At 31.6% G+C, this 23166-nt stretch overlaps 1 protein-coding gene across 1 annotated transcript in view; it reads right to left on the bottom strand.

The window, feature by feature from the left end:
• Nucleotides 1–1342: 1342 nt before the first annotated feature.
• LOC129217191 (INO80 complex subunit D-like) overlaps nt 1343–23166 on the bottom strand; it is a 35303-nt gene continuing 13479 nt past the window's right edge. Inside the window, 8 exon segments of the mRNA XM_054851454.1 lie at nt 1343–2412; nt 8422–8559; nt 8855–8941; nt 11865–12153; nt 14930–15063; nt 20425–20525; nt 22495–22715; nt 22802–22908. Coding sequence (XP_054707429.1) covers nt 1343–2412; nt 8422–8559; nt 8855–8941; nt 11865–12153; nt 14930–15063; nt 20425–20525; nt 22495–22715; nt 22802–22908 — 2147 coding nt within the window.

The following is a 23166-nucleotide window of genomic DNA, read 5'->3' on the forward strand; positions in this document are numbered from 1 at the left end:
CACTTTGGAGCTTATCTTAGGCTCTTCATCTGCAGTTTCTCTATTCTTCTGAAGCAACATAACAGGAAACTTATTTAAAAAAAATAAATAAATAAATAAAAGCAATACCAGAGATCTAAAACCTAATTATCTTACAATTATGCCATAAGATCTTACAAACTTACAATACCTCCAAAAATCTTACAATGGAAGGCTAAATCTTACAAGTTGGCAGCTATGAAATAGGGGTTTCCTACAGAGAAGGTTTCAACCTTCAAATTATTGCAGGATTACATACTGTAATTAGATATGAAAAATTAACACCGGTACATGGCTTAGTTGAAAATATCCTTAACGATAAACAAACTGCATTCCCTCTTTGGTTTGATTGATAAGGTTGTACTGTACTTTATTAAAATCATATTTTATAATGTTTTGTATGACACATAAAGTAATAGATGCATAAATTTAATAAATTCAAAAGTTAATCTATGCATTATTATCTGAAATGAAACAGAACCCCTGCTGCTTTTTGGGGAAATAACTTTATTAAAAAACATTCACTTTAAAGTTTCTTTTAAACCCACAATAGCAGTATTTTAATAATAAAATAAACTATTCATTCATTATTGAATTGCTGAAAAATTATTATAAACTTTCCATATTAATAAAGATTTCTTTTTAACAAATAAAACAAATATAACTTTTTTTACACATTAAAGAAAAAAAAAGGAAGATGAAGAAAATGTTGGGAAATTATTAAAATAAAGTTATCTTTAAAAGATAAAATGTTTGGAAATATATATATGTATATACATATATTAGTTTACAAAAAATGAACACTTTACATTTTTATCTCTGGACATAACAAAATCATATAAAATTTTCACCAGTTATATACCAAGAGGTAGATTTGTTTGTGACTAAAATAAAGGTTAAAAATGTTTAACCTGCTACACAGAAAATTTTCATACCAATAGAAACAGCAAATATTGTCGGATGGTCCAGTAACTCTTATGTCATCAAACATAATTCTTAAAAGCACGAAACACCTGTACAAAATAAAACTGATAATCAGAGTGAGTTTAAGAAGCTACACACAATCTAATAACACACATTCACACTTTTTAATGAGAATCTTTTACACACATTAAGAAAACACATTCCAAGTTGAGCATGATGCTATTATTAAGGTACACATACCCGTCCGAAACCTGCCTCGTGAAGGTCGAAAAGCATCGGGCGAGGAGAAGCACCCCGACACTCCTCCGACCTTCCGGACAGAATGATGTGCAAAAACGTACACCTAAATGCATTCCTACATGGTACGGCCAGTTTTCTGTACATTAAACATAAGCAACTGCTAGGAAGCTCCTTCCTGAACTATTACTTTTACAGAGTTAGTCTGCTGCAAAGAGGATGCAGGTCTACTGGAAATGTTTAAATTGTGCACTGGTTGCTCAGTTGTACTACATATCACATTTTCTGCACTGCAGCCCGAGGACGCCATCAGAGACGAATCGACCGATTCCAGCGACATCTCTGCACTCAGTTCTTGGAGAGGGTACTTCCCGACAAAGGCATTGGCGTAAGATGCCGCTCCTTGCGAAGTCACTAGGAAACCATTCTGGTAGGCCAGCTGCGAGAGTGCGAGAACTTGATCCGGCGAATTGAGCAACCAGTGGTTGGAGTTAAGGCCCCCCGCATTAGACATGAGACTGGCCTCTTCGGAGGCATTGTTCCCGCCCACAGACGATACGGAAAACGTCGTCTGGGGTAGCTGGGGTGCACTGGTGGTGGTGGTTTGACCCAGGTTGTAGAGGACCGCAGACAGCAGGGAGGCGTTTCCGAGAATCCTCGCATCTGCAGTCCCTTGGTTGGTGGCGGCAGAGCTCGAAACACAGAGCCCGGGAGAAGCATTCATGAGAGAGGATGAAAATGCGGGGTCCAACTGCATGGGATGTAGCCCAGCCAGAATTTCAGAGTGGCCATTGAGCATGTGCGGGTGAGAAAGATCTGAATTCACGAGAGGTAAATTTACGACGTTGGGAATTGCCGAATTTTCCGACGCCGAGGGAAGCTGGCTCTGGTCGAGGGGTTCGGGGACCATGGCAGACAATGCCTGCGTAAATGAGTTCAAATCACTTGTGGTAAAGCTGCTAGAAATAACATTTAAGCTGTCCATATGGCTGTTCGATAATTCAGGGAAAGAACTGTCATCAATTGCACTTGTCAAGTTATCAGCACCCAATAACCCTTCATGAATTTCTATGGAACGTTCTAGTTCTTCCAGATCAGGTCCTGTCGTAGTGTTTGATAATTTGGCTAAAGATTCTTTACATAAGTGGACGTCTTTGGAGACAGCTGCTAATGCTCTTTCTAGTTCCTCAGTTTCTTCTCTCGTAGGAATAAGGTAGTCACCATTCCTAGTATCTAAAATGGTTTATGATTATAAATTGATAATTAGTAAACAGACATAGGAAATATACAACATATTTCTCAAATGCTTATTTACAAAAGAAATTAATACCTTTGCACAAAAGGAATACACACATCTATATACATACAGTGGTTAAAAAAATAGTTTCTAAAAAATTGCAGTTGCACATATTTTTCTTTTTCACATGTCGTAAAATTAATGTTTTGTATTACATTATTTTATTTTATAATAATTAATTTTTTTGAGACCAAAATCCTGTAGCAGAATTTTATTTTACTTTCTGCAACAAATTTTCTAGACCTAATTTCTTTCTGTAAGAATGCTCCGTGAAGTGAAAAATTAATTTATTTATTAACAAATTTTGCACAACTACTTGTTTAAGTAAATTCATATATACAAAAACAAAAAGCATTAAAGCTCAGCATTAGGGCTTCCAACATTTTCAGTTTTCGCTAAAGAAAAAAAAGAGACCTTGAGCTAAATCTATATGGTTAAAAATATTAACACCATCGTAACAGCAATTGGTAAGTGGAGACAAAAGTCAAAAATTTAGCCAAAAGCAATGTAAACTATTATGCTAATTTATGTAATGCTAATGTAAGTTATTATGTTATAGCAGGTGGTGATTGCTTAAACAGAGATGCCACTCTCATATTTAACTTTTCAGTCTTAATCTCTTAGCACTTATTTGTAGTTCTTAATACCAGAAAAATACAGAAGCAACATCTACTCAATATTCAAAGAAATAAGATCCGAAGAAAAAATTATTTTAAATTAAAACATGCATTACAGTTCGGGGGGGAAAACCCTTCCCCAAAGAAAAAAACAAACTAAAACATGCATGTGATTTGAAAAAATAAATAAAGATTCCCCCTCCTCCTCCCGAAAAAAGGCCCCAATTAAAATATGCATTACACAATTACAACAAAATATCCCTCTCCCCCCCCCCCAAAAGGAAAATGAATTTAATTAAAATATGCATTACAGTTTGGAAGAAAAAAAAAACATGCTTGTGTTTTTGGGAAAAAAATGAATGAATAAAAGTTACCCTCCCATAAAAAACCCCCTCATGAATACATGCAATATATAATATTATAAACAAAATATCCCCCTCCTCCAAAAAGGAAAATAAATTTAAAAAACACATTTTAGTCAGAACAAATCGAAAATTCAACCCCCCCCCCCCAGAAGAAAATAGGATTTTATGAAAACACTTAAACAAAATTTAAAGCAAAATTAAAGCATTTAAAGCAAAAAGAAATCCCCCCTGCCCTCTCCCTCATGTGAAAAAAAGAATTTAAATTAAGTACTGGAACAAACAAAAGTTCCCTTTTCATCCAAAGAAAAAAGAATTTAATTAGAATATGCATTTACAAAAAAATCTATAACTCTTCCAAAGAGAAAAGATTTTCATTCATATAAGCACCCCTATCTGAATAGCAATTGGTCAGCCCAAAATACCACACAATCAGGGGCGGAAACAGAAAAATCTTTTGGAGGGGTCCCGGGAAATTGAATACCAACTCCCCGGTACACTGTTTTTTAACAAGACTTATTAATTATTATTTTTTAAAGATCCCTTCAGTTCAATGAATCCACTTAAAATACATAAATATTATGCACTAATATACTTTGAATGTGGACATAAATTGTCTTTAATGTTTCAAGCCAATTAAATGCTAAACTCAACATAATGTCATCAAGATGCTGATGCTATACAATAAGCGATTTTAATTAGAAACAGTGTCATAATGATTTTAACATGAGGCTAAAGTTTTTTTTTAACCCATACCTCATTTGAGTTTTTACAAATTAATTTCTTTTTTCTTACAAAATATTAAATGATTAAGAAAATCATAGCTTCATAATATTTGTTTCATCGAAGAATTCAGAAACTATTTCTGAGTGAGTTTCAAAGCAGTTGCTGATTTGTTCTTAAAATCATAAAACAGTTGAGATAACATATTGATACCACATGCCGTTTCCCTTAATATCATGGTTTTACCAAGAAACTACCATATGATTTCTTTCATTTTGAATTTTTTATAAGATAAGAAAGAAATTTAATTTTTTGGAAAATAGTTTCCTGGATCAAAATGACTTTTGTAGGCACGTCTATATATTTCTTAAAAAGTGTTAATTTTTTGTTCTGTTCTATAAAAGAAAAATTAATGGACGAACTGTCATATTACTTTTCCTTGAATTCGACACTAGTGAGTTAAATGTATTCTGCCACTCTGGCCTTTGACTCCAATACTACTTCTTTAGCAAACAAAAATGTTTTTTTTTTTTTTTTTTTTTTCAAAACATGCTTTGTGTTTTTAACTATTAAAAAAAATAAATGAAAAAATTGCTGTATAGAAGTTAATTAATTAATAATAAATAAGATAGTTAATTTAGTTCATCCTTTTAGTTTCCTTTTTAGTTCATCCTTTGGAGGGGCAAGACCCCCCCCCCCCTAAAATCCGCTACTGCACACAATTTCTTAAGTATTCCATCTGTTTTTTGTTGCTGCAACCTACGACATTGCAAATAAGTCATTTTTTAAGGGCTTACATTAATTTTTCAACAGAGGTGAAAAAAAGCTCGAAAATAAGTCGGCACACCGGTTAGAACCGGTTTTTATCCATGCCATATCTCCCAAACTCTAATGTTGTAGATTACCACAGTCATCAATGATCGCTCGATTGGTTTATTTTTTGATGTAAAATGTTGCAATTTTATTTTTCACAGAAAATCAGGCTTTTTCCTTAATTCATAGTCAAGTTACATTTTTTTTTTACCGTGAAACAGCTGTCCTTTGGTATTGTTCTTGCAGAATGGTTTCATTGTTGACTTTTTTTTTCTTCCCTTTCCCTTTTCCCCCTTAATGCAAAATCTTTCTGCACAAACTCTATCCCATTCTGCGACAATGTCGCCGTGTCAGCAGCTTTCTGCAACGGGGACCAAAATAATTTAATCATTTTAAAGTTTAATATTGATTAACTCTAATGATACATTACTAATCACCAAACCAAGAGCTTATTTTACTAGTTGAACTTTAAAAACACACATGGCTGTGAAAAATGATAACTTAGATGCATTTTATCTTTGATATCAAATATATAACTTAATAAAAATTTTCTGACACTAATATCAATAAAAATCAACAGTTGTACTTGGTAAAAGAAAACAAGATAAATTGCTTCCAAAAGCAATAATAAACATACTAAATAACGATGGGAAAAGTATTTTGGAAAAAAAGCAGTAAAACCAATTACATAATGTAATACAAACAAATTCATGATGATTAAAAATAGAACAATAAAAACATAATCAGCACCTAAAATTCTTAGATTGTGTTATCACATACAGACCTCAACTCTTTCATATGTAAAAGATGGTCGAAACCTGTATAAATTACAGAACATTTGGGGCAGGGGTAGTAAGTACTCCTCAAGATGAGTAAAATTTACATTGGAAGAGAGGTACATCCTCAATAAGACTTCAGGCTTGGTATTGGGATTATTCACTCTTAACAAGATCTTTCCCTGAAATGTGTACCTAAGAGCAGCAAAACATTTTGCAGACATGCTGTTTTTATGTTAGGAGAGAAACTACATCAGAATTGAGGACAGATGCTTAATGAATATGCTTCTTACCTTTTTTTTTTTTAGCTCTCTTAAAGGAATTGAATCGTGTTTCTGTTGTAAAGATTGTCCGAAATTATAATGGGAGCTATTTACGCCAGTTTTATTTCTCATCAGTTAATAAACATTGAAAATAAAATAAAATTACTTTTTCCTATGTTCTTCACAGAATCTTATTAATTTGCAATCCATACTTGCGAATGTGCAAGATTCTGTATAGAACATAGGGAAAAGTATTTTAGTTTGCAATGTTCATTTAATAAATAAAACTTTTTCTCCTTCTTAAACACTAAGGCAGGTATTTTTACTGAAATTTGAGCAAAAGTAAACATTGAACTCTAAAAAAAAGTGACACAGGCTCAATGACTAGTGTAGTCAAACACTCTTAATATTTGTCAACATTTTTGCAAAAAGATTTCATTCATTTCAACACTAAAATTATGATTGAAAATGATCTCCACTTTTGTTGTAGTAATCAGATTTCTAATCAACAAACAAAATTTTGCAAAAAAAAAAGAAAGAAAGACATACTCTGTGTCATGAAGAAAGAAAATATGAAAACAGAAACCCAGGGGTAGAAGTGATCGACTTGTCACATATAGGACATTTTCCACAAAAAATATAGGACAAATATAGGACACATTATATAAATAGTTTCGCTATGAAAAAAGAAATAATACATACATATTTATTTATTCTTATCAATGATTTTGTTTTAAAAAAAAAAACCTTCAAACAAAATTATAACTTACACCTGAAATGACTTTCCTGTAGTTAAAAGAATAATTTTTGAAAAAAGTGTACTTTGTAGACAAAAAAAAGAAAAAAGGGAAATTTATTGATAATTAACACAGCAACTCACAATTTTTGCAGGGATAGAAGTTTCACAAACATAGCTTATATAAATAAATAAAAACCGTCTTTGTGTTTAGAACTAACAGGAAATAACCAACGCTTTGTAGCACAAACATACAGATATTTTGTCCTATAAAATTCCACAAAAAGAAAATATTGCAAAAAGACTATTATAACATTCCGATCAGAAAATGCACTGAACACAAAAATATACCCGCGAAAACAAAAACCAAAAAAAAAAAAAAAAACACGAAAACAAAACCAAAAAAAAAAACCACACTGGAAAACAAAACAAACTGCTGTTGCCAAACGCAAAATTCTAAAACCAACTTCAGAATTCGTTTTCGAAACTCCACCCACTACAGTGACGTCATATTGCTGTGGCCAATGAGAGAAGATGCCTGTTGCAGGATTTAGTGAGTTGTGTTTTTTAATTTGAAATTCGTTTGCACATGTACTTTGGACGAAAAATCCGAAGTCAGATAGTTTGTTTATTGTTGTTTTAAAGAAATAAATTGGATAAAAATACAGGAATATAGGAAATATAGGACATTTTCCAAAAATATAGGAAATATAGGACGATTTTCATACTTTTTTTGAAAATATAGGAAATATAGGATATATAGGACCACTTCGACCCCTGGAAACCAAGCCCATACACATATAGCTATGAGTGAAAAGCCTACAGATGTTTACAAGGGCCAAATGAATTTATGATAATAATTGTATAGAGCAGCCTTTTCACAGAACCTGAAAATCTAACACCCCCTTTGGGGAGGGGGGGGCTAAAGATATTTGTCAAATATTACAGCTAAATATCCCCCCCCCCACATCAGAAAGTTATTCACATTTAGCATGAAAGGTTTTTTCATGAAAGGAAAATCAGAAACTATTCCTAAGTTTGTTTTATTTTAAAATAAATATTAAATTGCAAAGTTCCCATATTTTTCTTTTCATAAGATCAAAAGAAATACGTCATACATGAAGACTTTGTCAAACAGTAAAACTTTGGCCATAAATTGAGACTAACAACTACTATCTGGAGGAAGCCAACGTAACAGCAATAAGTATATTTGTGCTTTATTACATTTCCAGATACTTCTCAGCAAACCTTGTGTTGAGAAAACTAGTCGTTGGTAAGAAATAAATAGGTACATTTGAAAGGTACTTCTTTATTTCTTAACAACCACTTATTTTGAACTCTAGATGCTGTACTTGAGATGATGCTGAGGTAAAATTTCATCGATGGTTATTGCTATATCTGAAAATATCTCCTTGCCACTAACCGCAAGAGCGAGTAAAGATATTTCTAAGAGAACATGCGTAAAATGAAACATTAATAATGATGTCATGCTAGTTTTCAAAATGTCACGATTGAGATACATAAAATATAGGTCGGAAATAATTGAATGTGTATAAACTAATGAATTTCAGAAAATTAAACACTTACATACATAGTAAAAATGAATGTTGGTGCTACTTTAATATTGACAAAAAAGCGACAGTCAAAACACTTACCTATAAAAAGATCATTAAAAGCATCATCTGGAATTTTATTAAGAACTTCGGTAAAGTCGTGCTCTTCAAGCAACTTTGTAGCTTGATTTGCAAGCTCTGCGGTATCTAGGGGGAGCTCTAATGTTTTTTCAATAGCACCTATAAACATAATTGAAAATTTACTTCACCCTTTTTAATTAACACACAGAATCAGTTAAAGGTTTGTAAAAAATATATTTGTTTCAGGAGCACAGCTAACAGATTATAGTGCAAATGACAGATTTATGAGAACTGACAAAGATATCCGCAGTTTCAAATTATGTCTAAATAGTATAAAATAAGTTTACATTTAAATTTTTGACAAATGTGAATTAAAAAAATAAAAAATCTTATGATGAAGAAGAAAACTGACAGAGAAATCTCGTTAAACCACTTTAAAATATAACATACTTACCAGGAGAGAAATCTTCTAAGTCACTTTCTATATCTGCTGGCATTTGACCATTGACATCTTTATTTAAACCGGGTACAGAATGAACAGCTGAGGTTTGAATCACATTTGGAGCAACATAACTTATTGTGGGCATTTCTGAAAAGAATATTTATAAAAGACATTACTAGATGAACTTTATTTAATGACTGCATGAAACCTCCATACGAGGCAGAGAAGAAAAGGGATGTAAGTGGATTTTTAATAGTTCAGAGTAAAACATGTTTGAAGTTCATATCCTAAGGGGGGGGGGGGGCAGAGAAAAATATAAGAGGAGGAAATAAAAAAGAGTTCATAATAACTGAAATATAATTGCATGATGACTGAAACATTTAATTTTCTATGGAAAAATAAAACGTCTTAATCATTCCTTACTTGAACCTTAAAGATAAAAAATGCACAAGTTAAGCAGAGCAATAAATATTAGCAACAAATCTCATGCTCTCAAAATTAACTTGAAATAAAATTCAAGATGCATGTGAAATAAAGCAATAAATAATGTTTGCTTTAATGATAGACATTTTAATACTTGGCTTTTAAAAAAACCTTCAAAATTATCATTTTTTATTTAATTTTATTTATGAATTTTATTATTATAAAGTGCCTACTATAATATAAATACATATTATAAATACTAGCTGCGTGCCCGGCGTTGCACGGGCTCCCTAAAAATGAAAGAGATGTTCAGCTGATGTTTTTGTAGCTGACATCAGTTTCTAACGCCTTAAGGAATAAATAAATGCGTGTAATACAGGGTTTGCAAAACACCAGTAAAACATATTTTCGGCAAAAATCTCATTAACGCTAATAATAGTTATCAAATATAATGAGTATTTTCAATTAGCACAAAAGATGAAAATATATGCATTATCAACTATAATCTGTGCACATGTTAAACTGAATTACATCTGATAGACTATATCTGAAATATTTCTGTACAATAACAATCAGCTTTCCTTATAAAATGACACACTGCTTGGTCGATTACGTGAAACTAAAGCAACAAGAATTAAAAATACCGACATGCTTTAATTTAATATCAAGTCATGAGATTCCAACTAAGCTTTAGTTAAAATCATTAAAAGCAAACTTTTTTGTTCAACTCTGTTTCATTTAAAGGAATCCAAACAATCTTAATTTAACGTGTTCTTTTCACTATACAAAATGCATTTTCAAAAGTAAAACCAGGAAGGAAAAAGAGAGTTATTACAATTCGAAAACTCACCCATGTGAAGGGGAAAAGTCTAAGAAATTAACATAATTAGTCGCGCATCCTAAATTTACCAAAATATGAGATTGGTAATAACAAACTTACACTAAAATAAATAAACATAACTGAAGAAATAACTTTCATGTGCTGAAAAGAGTCAAGAACGTAGGCTGTAGAAAATAAAAAAGGGCAGACGATAAATAAAGGTTATGTCAGAATACAGCAACCAATTACCCGGTTGGTTGTTTTGATTACGTCAGTCCCACTGAATCAATTGTTAAAATATTATTTATTAACACAAATGTAAAATGGCAGCTGAAAGAAATAGAAATCATTGCTTAGAACCAAAGGGAACCAAAGCTAATTTTTATAATAAATTTCTAAACAAGAAAATTTACATTAATTGTTCATGCTTTATAGTTCGTATAGATATGTTTGGATCTAAAAAAATAGGGGGGGGGGGAGTTTTTTTCTTTGAGGTGGCAATTTTTGGTTTTAAAATTTGAGAAATGAATGTAACTTTTATTAAGTGGAAGAAATGTGTGAAAGAGAAGAGCAATATAAATTTGTGTAACAGCAAGCCACTAATTGTTCTAATCAAAACTCTCTTTCTTGCAGGTTTCCAAGTCGAATTTCACCGACTGTCGGTGATCAAAAATTGCAGTATGTTTCCAATATAACATAGTAAAAATCCCCAGTCTCATATTACATTTTTTTTTTTTTTTGATTTTAGAACAAATTAAAAACAAGAAAATACATGTAACTTCAATTCTTTCATGGAAAATAGACTAATTTTTTTTTCTTTTTTTAATTTACAACTAGCCATTTGACGGCATCAATCATATTGCTTGGGCATGGACAATACCTTTTTGCAACCCATATGTTTTCTTTCAGTTTACTTTTTCCTTGAACTTTTTAGTTCAACCATTTATAAATACAAATCTATGACTGTTTCTATGTTCTATACCTACACTTTAATTGAATGATAATGTAGGCATTAGTTACCAGTTAATTTCATGCATTTAGCCCCCCCCCCCCCCAACAGCACTTCTGTCCATCCCATGTTTTCTTTTTATGATACTAAGTGAAAAACTGCAAACAGCAATTGCCGATGCAAACTGCAATGACAGCGACTTTTTCACGATTCAAAAGATTGTTAATGAGATTTTATTTTTGCCAATCTAAATACTTAATGTGCATGTCCGAAATTCAGCTTAGAAATTTAACTTGAATCAAAATGCAAAAACTTTTTTCTGGTTTTGATAGTCTACTTTTTGGTATATGACTAATTATAAAAGTTATATTTATTAGCTAAAAAATATTTTTGTATGAAAAAAAAAAGTTGCAGACCACATGTGCATTTCACAACATCTTTTGACTCACAGACCATGAGGTTTTTAAAAAAAATTATTTTACTTATTTATTTTTTAACAAGAAAAATTTTATGATACTACAGAATTGTTATACCAGTTAATTGTAACATTTTTATGATGATTTGCTTTAAGAAATATTTAAATGCCCAAGAAAAAATATTTCTTGCACTTTTTTGTGAAAGAGACTTCAGGCGGCAAATCACTTCACTGTCTGAAATATCTTTCACAAACTTTCCAAGTGAATGGAGACGACCTTTTGTGTAAAGTAAAGTGCAGATTTCTGCGAAGTAATCAAGTGAATCAGACTGTGAGAAGCGATATTAGGGTACCTGATCTGTCTGGAAAATGCTTTCTTACACTTTAAAATTCTAAACTGATATTTTTATTTTGCTAAGCAATTGCTTTGGTAGTTTGAGTAGCCATAATATTGAATTTTACAAACCGATTTGAGGATTAGATGGAGGAGAAACAGAAGGAATCGGTGGTGGAGGTGGTGGTGGTAGTGTCGGTGGAGGAAGAGGCTCAGTTGGCAGAGGCAGTGGTGATGGCGAGGTGGGACGGACAACAGCAAGCTTCTTCTTTTTCTTTCCTCTTTTAGGAGGCCTTGTCAAAGCAGATGGCTTTGGTTTCTTTCTAGGTTTCTTTGGCTTTGGCTCAGAGGCCATTTTATTGTAATTATCCTAGAAAAAAATCAGTTAGTTTTCTTTTGGTATTTGATCAAAACAAATACATTATGGTTTTTTGAACAACTAAAATAGAATTTCAGTAATTACTAAATAAGACGGAGCTTAGTGCATTTAATTATCAGAATGACAACTGAGATAGATATGACCATTCGAGAGATGTCATTGATGTTTAAGGAAAAAATTACTTTTTTACATTTTCCAGAACATACAGCATGCAGCACCATGAAATAAAGCATAATTAAGCATTTAAAAAACAATGTTACTACCTTATTCTTTTTAAAAAAACAAACAAACAAAAAAAAAACCTTAAGTCAAAACAAAACAGAGCTTTAATTTTTAAAATAATTAAAGTAAAAATAAACAAAAATTTTAGAATTTTTTTTAAAATAAAGGATTTTAGAAAAAATCGGACAACTTTAAGCCGCAAAATAACAAACTTGACCGATTAAAGTTGTTTTAATAATACAGTGATATCTTGTTACAACTTGAGAGCAGACTCAATGGAGGGAGCGATTATAATGTCTCCGTGAGTAAAACTTGAGACTAAGATGTGCCCAAGTCACATGACTATTTTGGGAGCATGGTTGTCACTTATTGGCATATTATTGCTCAATTGGCTGTTAGAAACTTATCAGACAACGATGCTCATTACAAAACAGAACTTCAAACTCGTAAGATTTCAATTACTGAGACTTTTAGCAATTTTTACACATGTTGCAAAGACTTTTGACGCCAAAGACTATGCATTAACTTTTGGCTTTGTTTTTGTTCGAACCAAAAATGAACGATTATCGTCCGAAATTTGGCGACCGCATTAAAATCTCAGTTATTGAAAAACAGTCTCAAACTTGCAAAACACATTTTGGAAAATTTTCTTAGAAATTTTCCTCTTTTTACCAATTACAAAATCAGAAACAAAACGAGTTCAAAACTTTTGTTAACATGTAAAATAATCCGCCAGAAAAATAAAGCATGCTTTTAAACATGATTAAATGCTTAATTCATTACGATTTAAAAGTTCCCCAAATTTTCATTACGCATTCTGGAAGTGTTTCAGAGGTAGATTTTTTGGTTACAAACCAAAAGTATCTCGGCATTTTTGCAACAATTCTTCTTTGACGATACATAATTACTGACGGGGGGAAATTTAAGTTTTTTTCCCCAAAGTCGGGAGAAGGAAACATTGTCCCAGGTTTTCTAAAATGATTAGCGCAAATCAGTGTGATAAGATTAGATTTATTTCCATTCATATAAATAGGCACTGTTTCACATTATTACTACTGACTCTAGCAAATCTGGGTACTTTTCCCAGTTATAAGTAAATTATGGATACAAAATAAAGATAGAAGTGTTCTGCTATTTATTTTAAATTCATAATTTTTTCATATTTTAAATACTGTTTTAAAATTATTACATAGGCATGCATATTAATTTTAAAGCATAAATGTATCAAATCATTACTTTTAAACCCAAAACATGTTTTAAATGCGTTTGCCGTTTGCTTGAGCTTGGCAAGTAGATTACTTCCCAAGCAAAAGAAACGTGTACAAAATACTTCAGAGCTGTAAAAAAAAAAAAAAAAAAACCCTAGTTAAGTAAAAGTGTATTTATGGAAATAAAATGTTGACTCATGATGCATAATATTTCATTGAAAATGCATCTGTTTGTTACATTTCATTTCTTTCAGAAACAAAAAAATAATACGTACATAACTGTGAAATATCACAGGACACATTTTCGTAGCTATTTAATATGCAATAAGAATTTACCATTGATAATACAAGGGACGTTTGAAAAGTAAGTTCTGTTTTGAAATAATAAAAAGAATAAGTAGAGATAGAGCAAAAAAATTTATTTCAAAAAAAATCTACCACCCTTACACTATTTTTTGACATTGTTCCCGCGATTTTCCAAGCATTTGTCATAGCATGGTACAAATTTTTCTACTTGTAGAACGTTGCCACCTGTGAAGTGATCCATGAGGACTTTTATAGGGTTTTAGCTGGGACGCTTTTGATAACCACTGGACAGCCACGACCCCAATCACAGCAACCTTCATTTATTTTGGCATCTAAAGCCTTTTCTCGGCGGACGGCAGTACAACAGCAGTGATAAGCTCAAAGAACATGTTACCCCGTGGGTGACTATACAGGCGGCAACATTCTACGAAGGGGGTAAACAAAAACCGTTTTGTTGTACCGTCGTACTGTACTGATTTTTGTGCAATACATTTCGTTGCAATATGTAAGCTTGGTCTTTTTTTTATTCAAAAACGGAACTTACTTTCCGAACATCCCTTGTAATATAATTTTTTTCCCAAATCAATTAAATAATAATCAACAATCAGCTCGTCAGCAAAGGAAAAACTTGTTCAGCGGTTACGGTAAACTCGAATTTGCTCGCCAAGTCACACAGTACTGTTGCTGCTTCAGGAAAATAAGGTTACACTCTCTCCATGTTTATTTCTTCTCAATGGTTACAACAAATATCAATACAACAAAATATCCATTTCAGCGAAATAAATCTTCAGTCTCAATTTGATTAATTGCTTTAATTTCATTACAATGAATTTCCCGTTTCAACAAACAAAGTTTGAGATGCCTTGGAGTTTACTGGAATGAGATTTCACTGTACCTACTTAACGCTGGGGGAAAAAAATTATGTCAGGAAAATATCAAAACCAATGCTATTCAGCTAATTAGTACAATTCTTAATTTATTCTAACATTAGAAGTTATACAAAACTAATCAAAAATGACAATCATAATTACCCTTTTTTTGGCATGTTCAAAACACAAAGGAAGTTCATGACAAACATCAAATACTGGAACACAACATTGCGTGTTATCTGAAAATTTAGCTGTACAGTGTTCAAATAACAGTTGATCAATGTTGTACATAATATCTGGTGCAGTAGTTAAGGAAAATAATTGTATTCTACATTTATTATTCAATATATATTATTTGTTTCAAAAATCTATAATTTAAACTTTTTCCTTTCAATTTATAGTTCGTCTTTTTTTTTGTTATAAACATACAGTATACCTCCGTTGTTTAACGATTGTCAAGGGATAGGAAAAAGTTATCTTAAAATCAAGGATATCGTTAAATCGAGGAGCATAGACATTTAATAGTCAAACCCGGACCAGTGAAATGTATCATTTAACTGAGGAAATCATTAAATCGGGTAACTTTAAGGGGAGTCAATACCCTAAATACTTTCAAAAATTCGATTTTTTTTATTTTTATATGTTTTGAAATTCCATTTCAATACCTTTTTAATGATATAAACTTCTCGATTGTGCTCATAGTAGAGAAGTTAAAATAAGCTTTAAAAAAATATAAACCTATTTTGATAATTTATGATTTTTCCCTTTAAATTGAAATATCTCAAAATGGTATTTTTAAAACTAAATGTTCCTTTTTCTCAGAAACTAAATTATGTTAGGCTTTGAAATTCTTAGCACCTATTCCATGCATCTAAATGCATACACTAAAGTAAATTTTTTCTCATAATCGAAAAATATTTTTTATAGAGCTGATTTCATGTTGCAAAATGGCATTTTTTGAAAAAAAATAGTGACTTACACATTAGAATTAAAAAAATAAAATAAATATAAACTAAGCTTTCTTTTTGTAAAATTTTACTTCAGTATAGAGAAAAGAGTCTATTTAAGGTACAAAAAAAAAATTCATAATTGTATCTTTAATAGATTTTCAGAAAAAGGTACATTAACCTGTGCAAATTAATACTGACGGTATATGGGGTACTGACTCCCCTTAAATCAAAGTTATACTGTACTTTGAGAAATTATATTATAGTACCATAGTACATAAAGGCACAATGTTAAAACACAGCTGTAGTGTACATGCATGTAAATGATAAGAGTTACACAAATTTGATTTTATTTCTATCTTGATTAAATTTGGAAAGCAGTTTACACTCATAAGACTGATATTCTGTTATACCTAGTATGGCCGGAAATGGTCAAAATGACCATCTTTAAAAGAAGTTGGAAATATTGCATTAAAATGTATATAACCAAGAACAGATTTCTAAGTTAGTTCTAATACAAATTATAACTTATACAGCTCAACATGGAACATATAGCTAAAACAAATTGAGAATATATTTCAAACATCTTTCATGAAATCTCAGTTCAAATCCAACAGAAGATTGTGACTTTACGACATGGGGAAAAAAAGGAAAATTCTAAAGTTCTGTGCAAGAAAATATTTCTCTGAGAAAAGTGTGATCAACGATCGTATACTTAAAATCGTAACCCTCTCTGTCTTGCATATGTAAAATTCCAATTAAAATTTAAACGAAATTAACTCAAGGTCATTTTGACCGTTGTTCAAGGTATATTTGAAATTTGCATAGAAACAAAATAAGATAAAAGGATGTATTTCTTTGCCGAAGATGTTTAGCAATATTTTGACGAAGACTCCTAAAAATATCAAACCGATTAGCTAAAGCCAAAAAAAAAAAAAAAAGGATATTTTAAATTCTTTTATAATCGAAAAGACAGGTCTGGTCGTTCCTAGTGTTAAAGCAAAATTTGATTACATGGAAATGTCAAACAACTCTTTCAAACAACTTTTTTATTTACACCATGATTTTCAGCTGTGTCCTCAAAAATATTTTTAAACATTAATAACCATTTTTTATTGAGAAGTACTCATACTTTTCACTTATAATTGGTTAGTAAAAATGTATCTTCAAATTTGGATCTACCAATAAGTTTTTTGTTATAATAATAAAATAAATAAAAGACACAAAAGAATAACAATGTTTTAAAAGGAATCAAAATGTTGGTATTAAGTTATTATTAAAATGTTAACATTAATAATAAGTTTTAATATTGAGTTATCATTGGAAAAAAAAAATCTAAGTACATATTTTTTATACCCTATGGTCTAAAATTCGACTTAAGTTGACCTACCGACATCGAGTTTCTTGATAAATTATGCATAAAAACGTAGTTAAAAATATTGTAAACGCAATCATGGGCGCCAATATGCAAAATTTAAAGGGGGGGGGGGGCGGCTCAGATATTTTCCCCATAGAAACAGATTTCAGTACAGATTAGAATTATTAAAGTTTGACATTTTTAATAAATTAATCATTAATGGCTAGAGAAGAAATGTTTTTACATTTTTGCAAAGAAAAAAGTACTAAAAGCAAGGGAGTTCTAATTTCTAAGGGGAGGGGGCTTGAGCCCCCTCTTGCCCCCCTATATGGGCACCCATGAATGCAATGGTATTGGGTTGAGTAAGCAAAAGTGGTCAAATTATATTGTTGTCCAGATTTAAAGTTTCAATAATCAAGTAATTATGCAATTTTTTTTGCAGGTAACTTAAAATTTTTTAAGGAATCAACAAATTTTCTGCAGAGTTATAAAAATTAGAAGTAGATCTAAATTTCCTACAAATGCACTTACTTGGCTCAAAACTCAAAAATTTTTTCAAGAAAAAGATTACGTGATGTCTTTACAAAATTTTGCATGAAATTTGCAGAGATTAAGCAGATTTCTGCAAAGTTTCTTCTAGAAGAAAATCTGCAGAATTACACAATTATTGAAATCTTAAATCACGACAGCCCTATGATTTGCTCACTTTAGCTAACACAATCCCATCCCATCATGTATGCAATATTTTATCTATATATTTTTATTAATTAGGAAACTCAATGAGGGTAGGTCAACCTAAGTTGGACCTTAAACTCAGGAGTTTAAACTCATTTTTTTTAAGGGAAAAGTTCTTTAATTAGAAAGGGAGTCAAATTTTAGAAAGGAGAAGAAGAAATATTGTTCTTGTTATGACTATTACAACCTTTTGAGTATTCCCACATAGTAAAAGTTTATGATTGATGTGACACAACTTTTTTCCACAACTCTACCAGTTAAAACAGGAATTTCCAAACTTTTTTGATCTGTGAACCCGTTGCTAAGTTCGCCAATTTTTGTATTAGATCGGTCCAAGGCTATACACGCGCTGTAATAGTTAAACTCCAGCGTTCCATCAGATGTGAGCAAGAAATATGGAAATATAATGGTAAGAATAAGAAATTTACCCAACAGTGAGAGGGCTCTTTTACTGTTGAATTTTTAAATACAGTAGCCCCTCGTTATATCGCTCATTCGGATATATCGCTCTTTTCTTCTGTCTCCCGAAATATTAAAGCCTAAAATAAGAAAAAAACTTTGCTTTAAGTTTGAAACCATTTCTGAAAACATATGGTATTGCACAGAGAAGGTCTCTTTCTTCTTTATTTTGTCAATGAACAAAAGGAAGCAATTCTTCTGAATTTGCTGGAAAAGCAGCAGCAATTCCTGTCATCCAAATGTACATACCCGCACAGTATATTTCAGTTTAAGGTGGTCTGTAAACTACTTGACATCTTCTTTTGTATTGATACATTGCCTTTACAAGGAGTGAGAGACATCAAGCAAGTGTCATAGTAGCCCATGTAGAAGAGAACATACGCCCTTCTTTTAGTACAGAAAAGATTTGTACTTGGTTGCACAAACCAGGATTTGCATCAAAGAAGGGAATAATGATCTGGACGGGCGAAATAGTTTCCTGGAAACAATCTGGTTTCTTTTACTTTTCACATCCTTTCAACAGCAAGTAAAACGGATTAGAAAATCTACTCGGAATAAGAGGGTATTGGAATGCTCATTCTTATCTCGCGGTAGCTCAGAAAGATAGTCTTCATTCGCCATTTGATGATTTTAACTTTCTGACGGTGAAAATTTACTTAAATTTCAATCTTGTTTAAATTTCAATAGGTGTGATAGTACCCACATCGAAACCATTAGAAACTAATGTCAAAAAGAACGAATGCCAATTTACTTGTGTATTACACATAACTATTTTTAATGCCCTAAGTTATATCGCGCTTTCGGATATATCGCTCTTTTTCTTTGTCCCCCGAAAAGCGGATATAATGAGGGGTTACTGTAATGATAAACCACTCAGTTTGAGTGTTTACTGCATACTAGAAAATTAAAATAGAACAGTCCAAGAGAAAAGCTTAACATTTTATTCGTACTTTTTATAATAATGAGGGGGGGGGGGAGAGTTTAGTGCAAAACAGACTAAAACAAACAACAAAGGTAGGAAATTTTTAATATTTGCTTTAAATTTGTAAAGCATAACCTTAAATTTCCCTGACCAATGATTTCCAATCTGTTCCTTGTTTTTGTGAGAAGATTGGCCGCCCCACTAAAACCTCTTTCCACAAGGTATGAAGACGGAAAAGCTGCCAAAAATTTTCTTGCGAAATTCCATAAGGTAGAATAAATTATAGGTATGTCTTTCTGGAGCCAGAAATGGTGATATTACCATTTCCTAACTGCACCTTCAGTTCTTCATTAGTGCTTATTCCAACCCGCTCTTCTTGTAGCATGACATTCGACTTTTCAATCCCACCGAAAGGATTGATAATCCATTGAGGCATTTTCATAGGTAAAATATCCTCAAACCTGATTTTAAAGTCTGTGTGGATGGCATTTAAATGATGATCGTAAGTTGAAATGCCATCATTCTTGTAGCTTGTCTGCAACAGATTGAAACTAGGCGAATTCATGAAGTCCTATGTTTTGTTTCATTAGGCTGATTCTTGCAAACAAGGCCGCAATAACTGACTTGGTTTTTATTAAATTTAAATTGTACCCTTGTAATTATAAATTGGCCTCATTAAACATAGATCAGTTAAACTAGCAATATCTGGTTTCCATTTCATCACATTCTGTTTTAAATCGTGATCTTCTGCATCCAAAAACAATAAAACAGTATCAAAAATAAAAAACCTTGTCAGGCATGCATATGATGATGCCAATGGGTATTGAATGCAGAATTTTTTTTACTGTGCATAAAGAGAGAGAGAGAGGGAAAAAGAGGGCTTTATTTTCCACAACTTTTAAATAAAATTTTTAGGTTAAGCTTGCCGGAGATAGTTTTGCAATCTTGGATTATCTTGTAACATTATTATTTCATACAATTTAGTAATACGTACAAAGGAGTAAAAACTGTGTCTGGTGCACTATGGTATTTTTGGAGCTATAAAATGTCTAAATTTCAGTGGAAATTCGCTTAAATACAATCTTGGCTCCTAGAACCCCAACTTTCTTTTTTGCTCACAAGGACCCCTGGGGGACCACTGTGGACCACTTTGGGAACCACAGAGTTAAAAGGGTCCAACCGATCACCCTAAATTGTAACACCTTCTTTGAATATACCAATAAGTAGAAAAGGATACGTTTCTTACAATGCCAAGTATAAGGTAATGCTGTATTATTGCAAACTTCATCATCTTTTTTATAACTACAGGTTCTTTTCTCTGTTTCCAGAGGTTTGCTTCTAAAAAAATAACACAAAATTTCTAAATATATATGTCACAAAATAGATAATTTTTAGATTCTGAAATATTACTTTTAACTTTCACAGAAGTACGAGGCATAAAAATAAAATTAGTTTAAAAATTTGTTATATCAACAACCTGCAAACTGTTTTAATTCTATTTATAGGAAATGTCATGAGAAATTCCACATAACAGGAATTGTATCAATACCAGCTGCTAATAAAGCAACAGTAATACATATAAAATGCAAAAAACAGTTTTAGTGAAGGTAAGAAAACAAGAGAAATGGAATAGTAGAATATGTCAAGATAATCGTTAAGGATCTGTACGCTTTTTTCTACAGTACTATTAGTACACCCACAGTACCAGAAAATAATTCCAGCTCCCTTCAAGTATGATAGCCATGCTAGTATAAAATTTTGTGCTAAAGTCCATACATTAACTCGGAGATGGCCAATCCCATGTATGCATGCCACAGTGTTGCACCCAGGCCCGAATCTGCATACCCACAGTGTCAGCCCAAGTCCTTAAAGAGTCTAGTCCCAAGAAATTGAAAAGAAAAAAAACTAGCACTAACACTTTTATTAATGTTGCAAATATTACACTGCTGGCCTTTAGGGAGAGGCCCCACAGATTTTGTTGCAGGGCTCCCAAAATTCATAGATCCGAACCTGGTTGTACCTCTTAGTATTAAGAGTGGCACGGCAAGTCTTATTTGAAAAATTAAACTTAAAAAGAAGTGACTTAAATACAGTAATTATATTTAAAACTTAAAATATGAAGATGGTGACAATTTATGCTATGCAATCAGATTCGTTATCAGTCTTCCCAGGCATTGCATGCACGTCAGGAAACTCGTCAGAAGAAAAGGAAGAACAAGAAAGAGGAATGAATTAATCTTCTACTTTCCGGCGAAAATTTTAGTGTTGTGGGCGAGGGGTTCGCGTTAACTATAAAATTCTTCACTTGAGAAAAACTCGCAGAAAGTCGAATTGCATTGTAGCGGGAGTCGACTGTATATCAAATACCAACCGAATATTCAGGTTGCATCTCTAATATTAATCATATTAATTATCTATTAATTCTCATCAGTTATCAATTAAAATATCCAAAAAGTAACATACATTTATATGATGTATCAATATAACCGTAACATAATATTCCTCTTTTTCTTATTAATAAAATTATTTAATGTAACAGCTTTAATATAGATTATAAGTGTCTAGTTAAAAGTTTGTCAAACAAAAAGAAAATGTTGAATGACTGTTCACTGACTAATCATATTATTTCTGAATTATAAAATTATTTAAAAGTAGCTAAAAAACAAAAATGAGTAAAGCAGCTAAAGCTAAAAGAATTCAATTAAAACTAATAAAAATTTAAAGCAAAATATTAATTCCAAAATACATAAACATTTCATATTTTAACAATCAAGAAATTATTCTAATATTTCACATCGTTTTTAATACTGTGATGCTCTCTGATTTTTACATGACACATATATTTATGCAATCAGTTTTACAAAGCATATGAATATAGTAGTTAATATTCAATATAATAGCCAATATCAATAACAGTTAGGTTACATTATATTTTTAAAACATTAAATTATCTAGTTTTGCAAATGACTGTAAAAATCATTTATATAAAAATACCATTTAAAGTACATAAATTTTTAGAAGAAATGTATATTTAAATGTAAATAATGAAAGAAACATTAATTTTAAGTCTATATTATAATGACAATATAAGAAAACCAACAACAGTGTGATCTGGGGATGCAATTACTATTTAAAGAAATTAGTTTGTGTGGGTTGAAAATACTGGGTATACATCAAAATATATATTTTCGAACCTTGATGGCGACTCTAAGCAATGGAAGGAAAACATATGGGAATCCATCTGACTACTGGTAGATGGATGTAAGAGCTATTATCACCAAAAAAGATGCTAATAGGAAATAATTACATTTTTTTATGCTTTGGAGATCCTTTTAAATGCCTGGTAAGAATTTCAGTTGCTTGATTAGGATAAGCTCGAGCAGCCTCGACCAGTGGCTGCATAACATTCAAGCGATGCTTCCTTTCTTGTTGATGAAGGTTATGTAAGTGGCAAAGATGATGATAACTTCTCAAAAGTTCTGCTTTTAGCTGAGCACGCTGAGCTGACCGGGAATCTGACTTCATATTCTCTAAAGAGCTAAAAAGCAATGTTTACGTCAAAAAATATATTTATTGAGTCGAGCATAATCAAGAAATTTTTTATAAATAATGACACAGTACCTAGAGCTTCGCCTGTCCCAAGCACTAAACCAAGACAGTCGACTGAACAATTGACTTTCATCTTCACTATCGCTACTTTCACTTTCAGAAGAATCAAATCCTAAAAGAAATTCAAAGTTTTCACAACAGTCACTTAAAACTAATCATTTTTATTGTAGAAGATTTACATTATAAAAATTTAGCATAAACAGGTTCTAATCTTATGAAGAAGCGGAACTGATTATTTACGATTTCTCTCTTTTATACATTGACTATCTTAGCATTAATCCCACATACGGACCCAGATAATTTAACCGAACAAGTGAACTCTGTTCGCTGAAATTTTCAGTTTGCAGACAGTTTTGGCATTTTCTTTAAA

This window comes from Uloborus diversus, chromosome 2, assembly GCF_026930045.1.
Source record: "Uloborus diversus isolate 005 chromosome 2, Udiv.v.3.1, whole genome shotgun sequence".
Taxonomy (NCBI): domain Eukaryota; kingdom Metazoa; phylum Arthropoda; class Arachnida; order Araneae; family Uloboridae; genus Uloborus; species Uloborus diversus.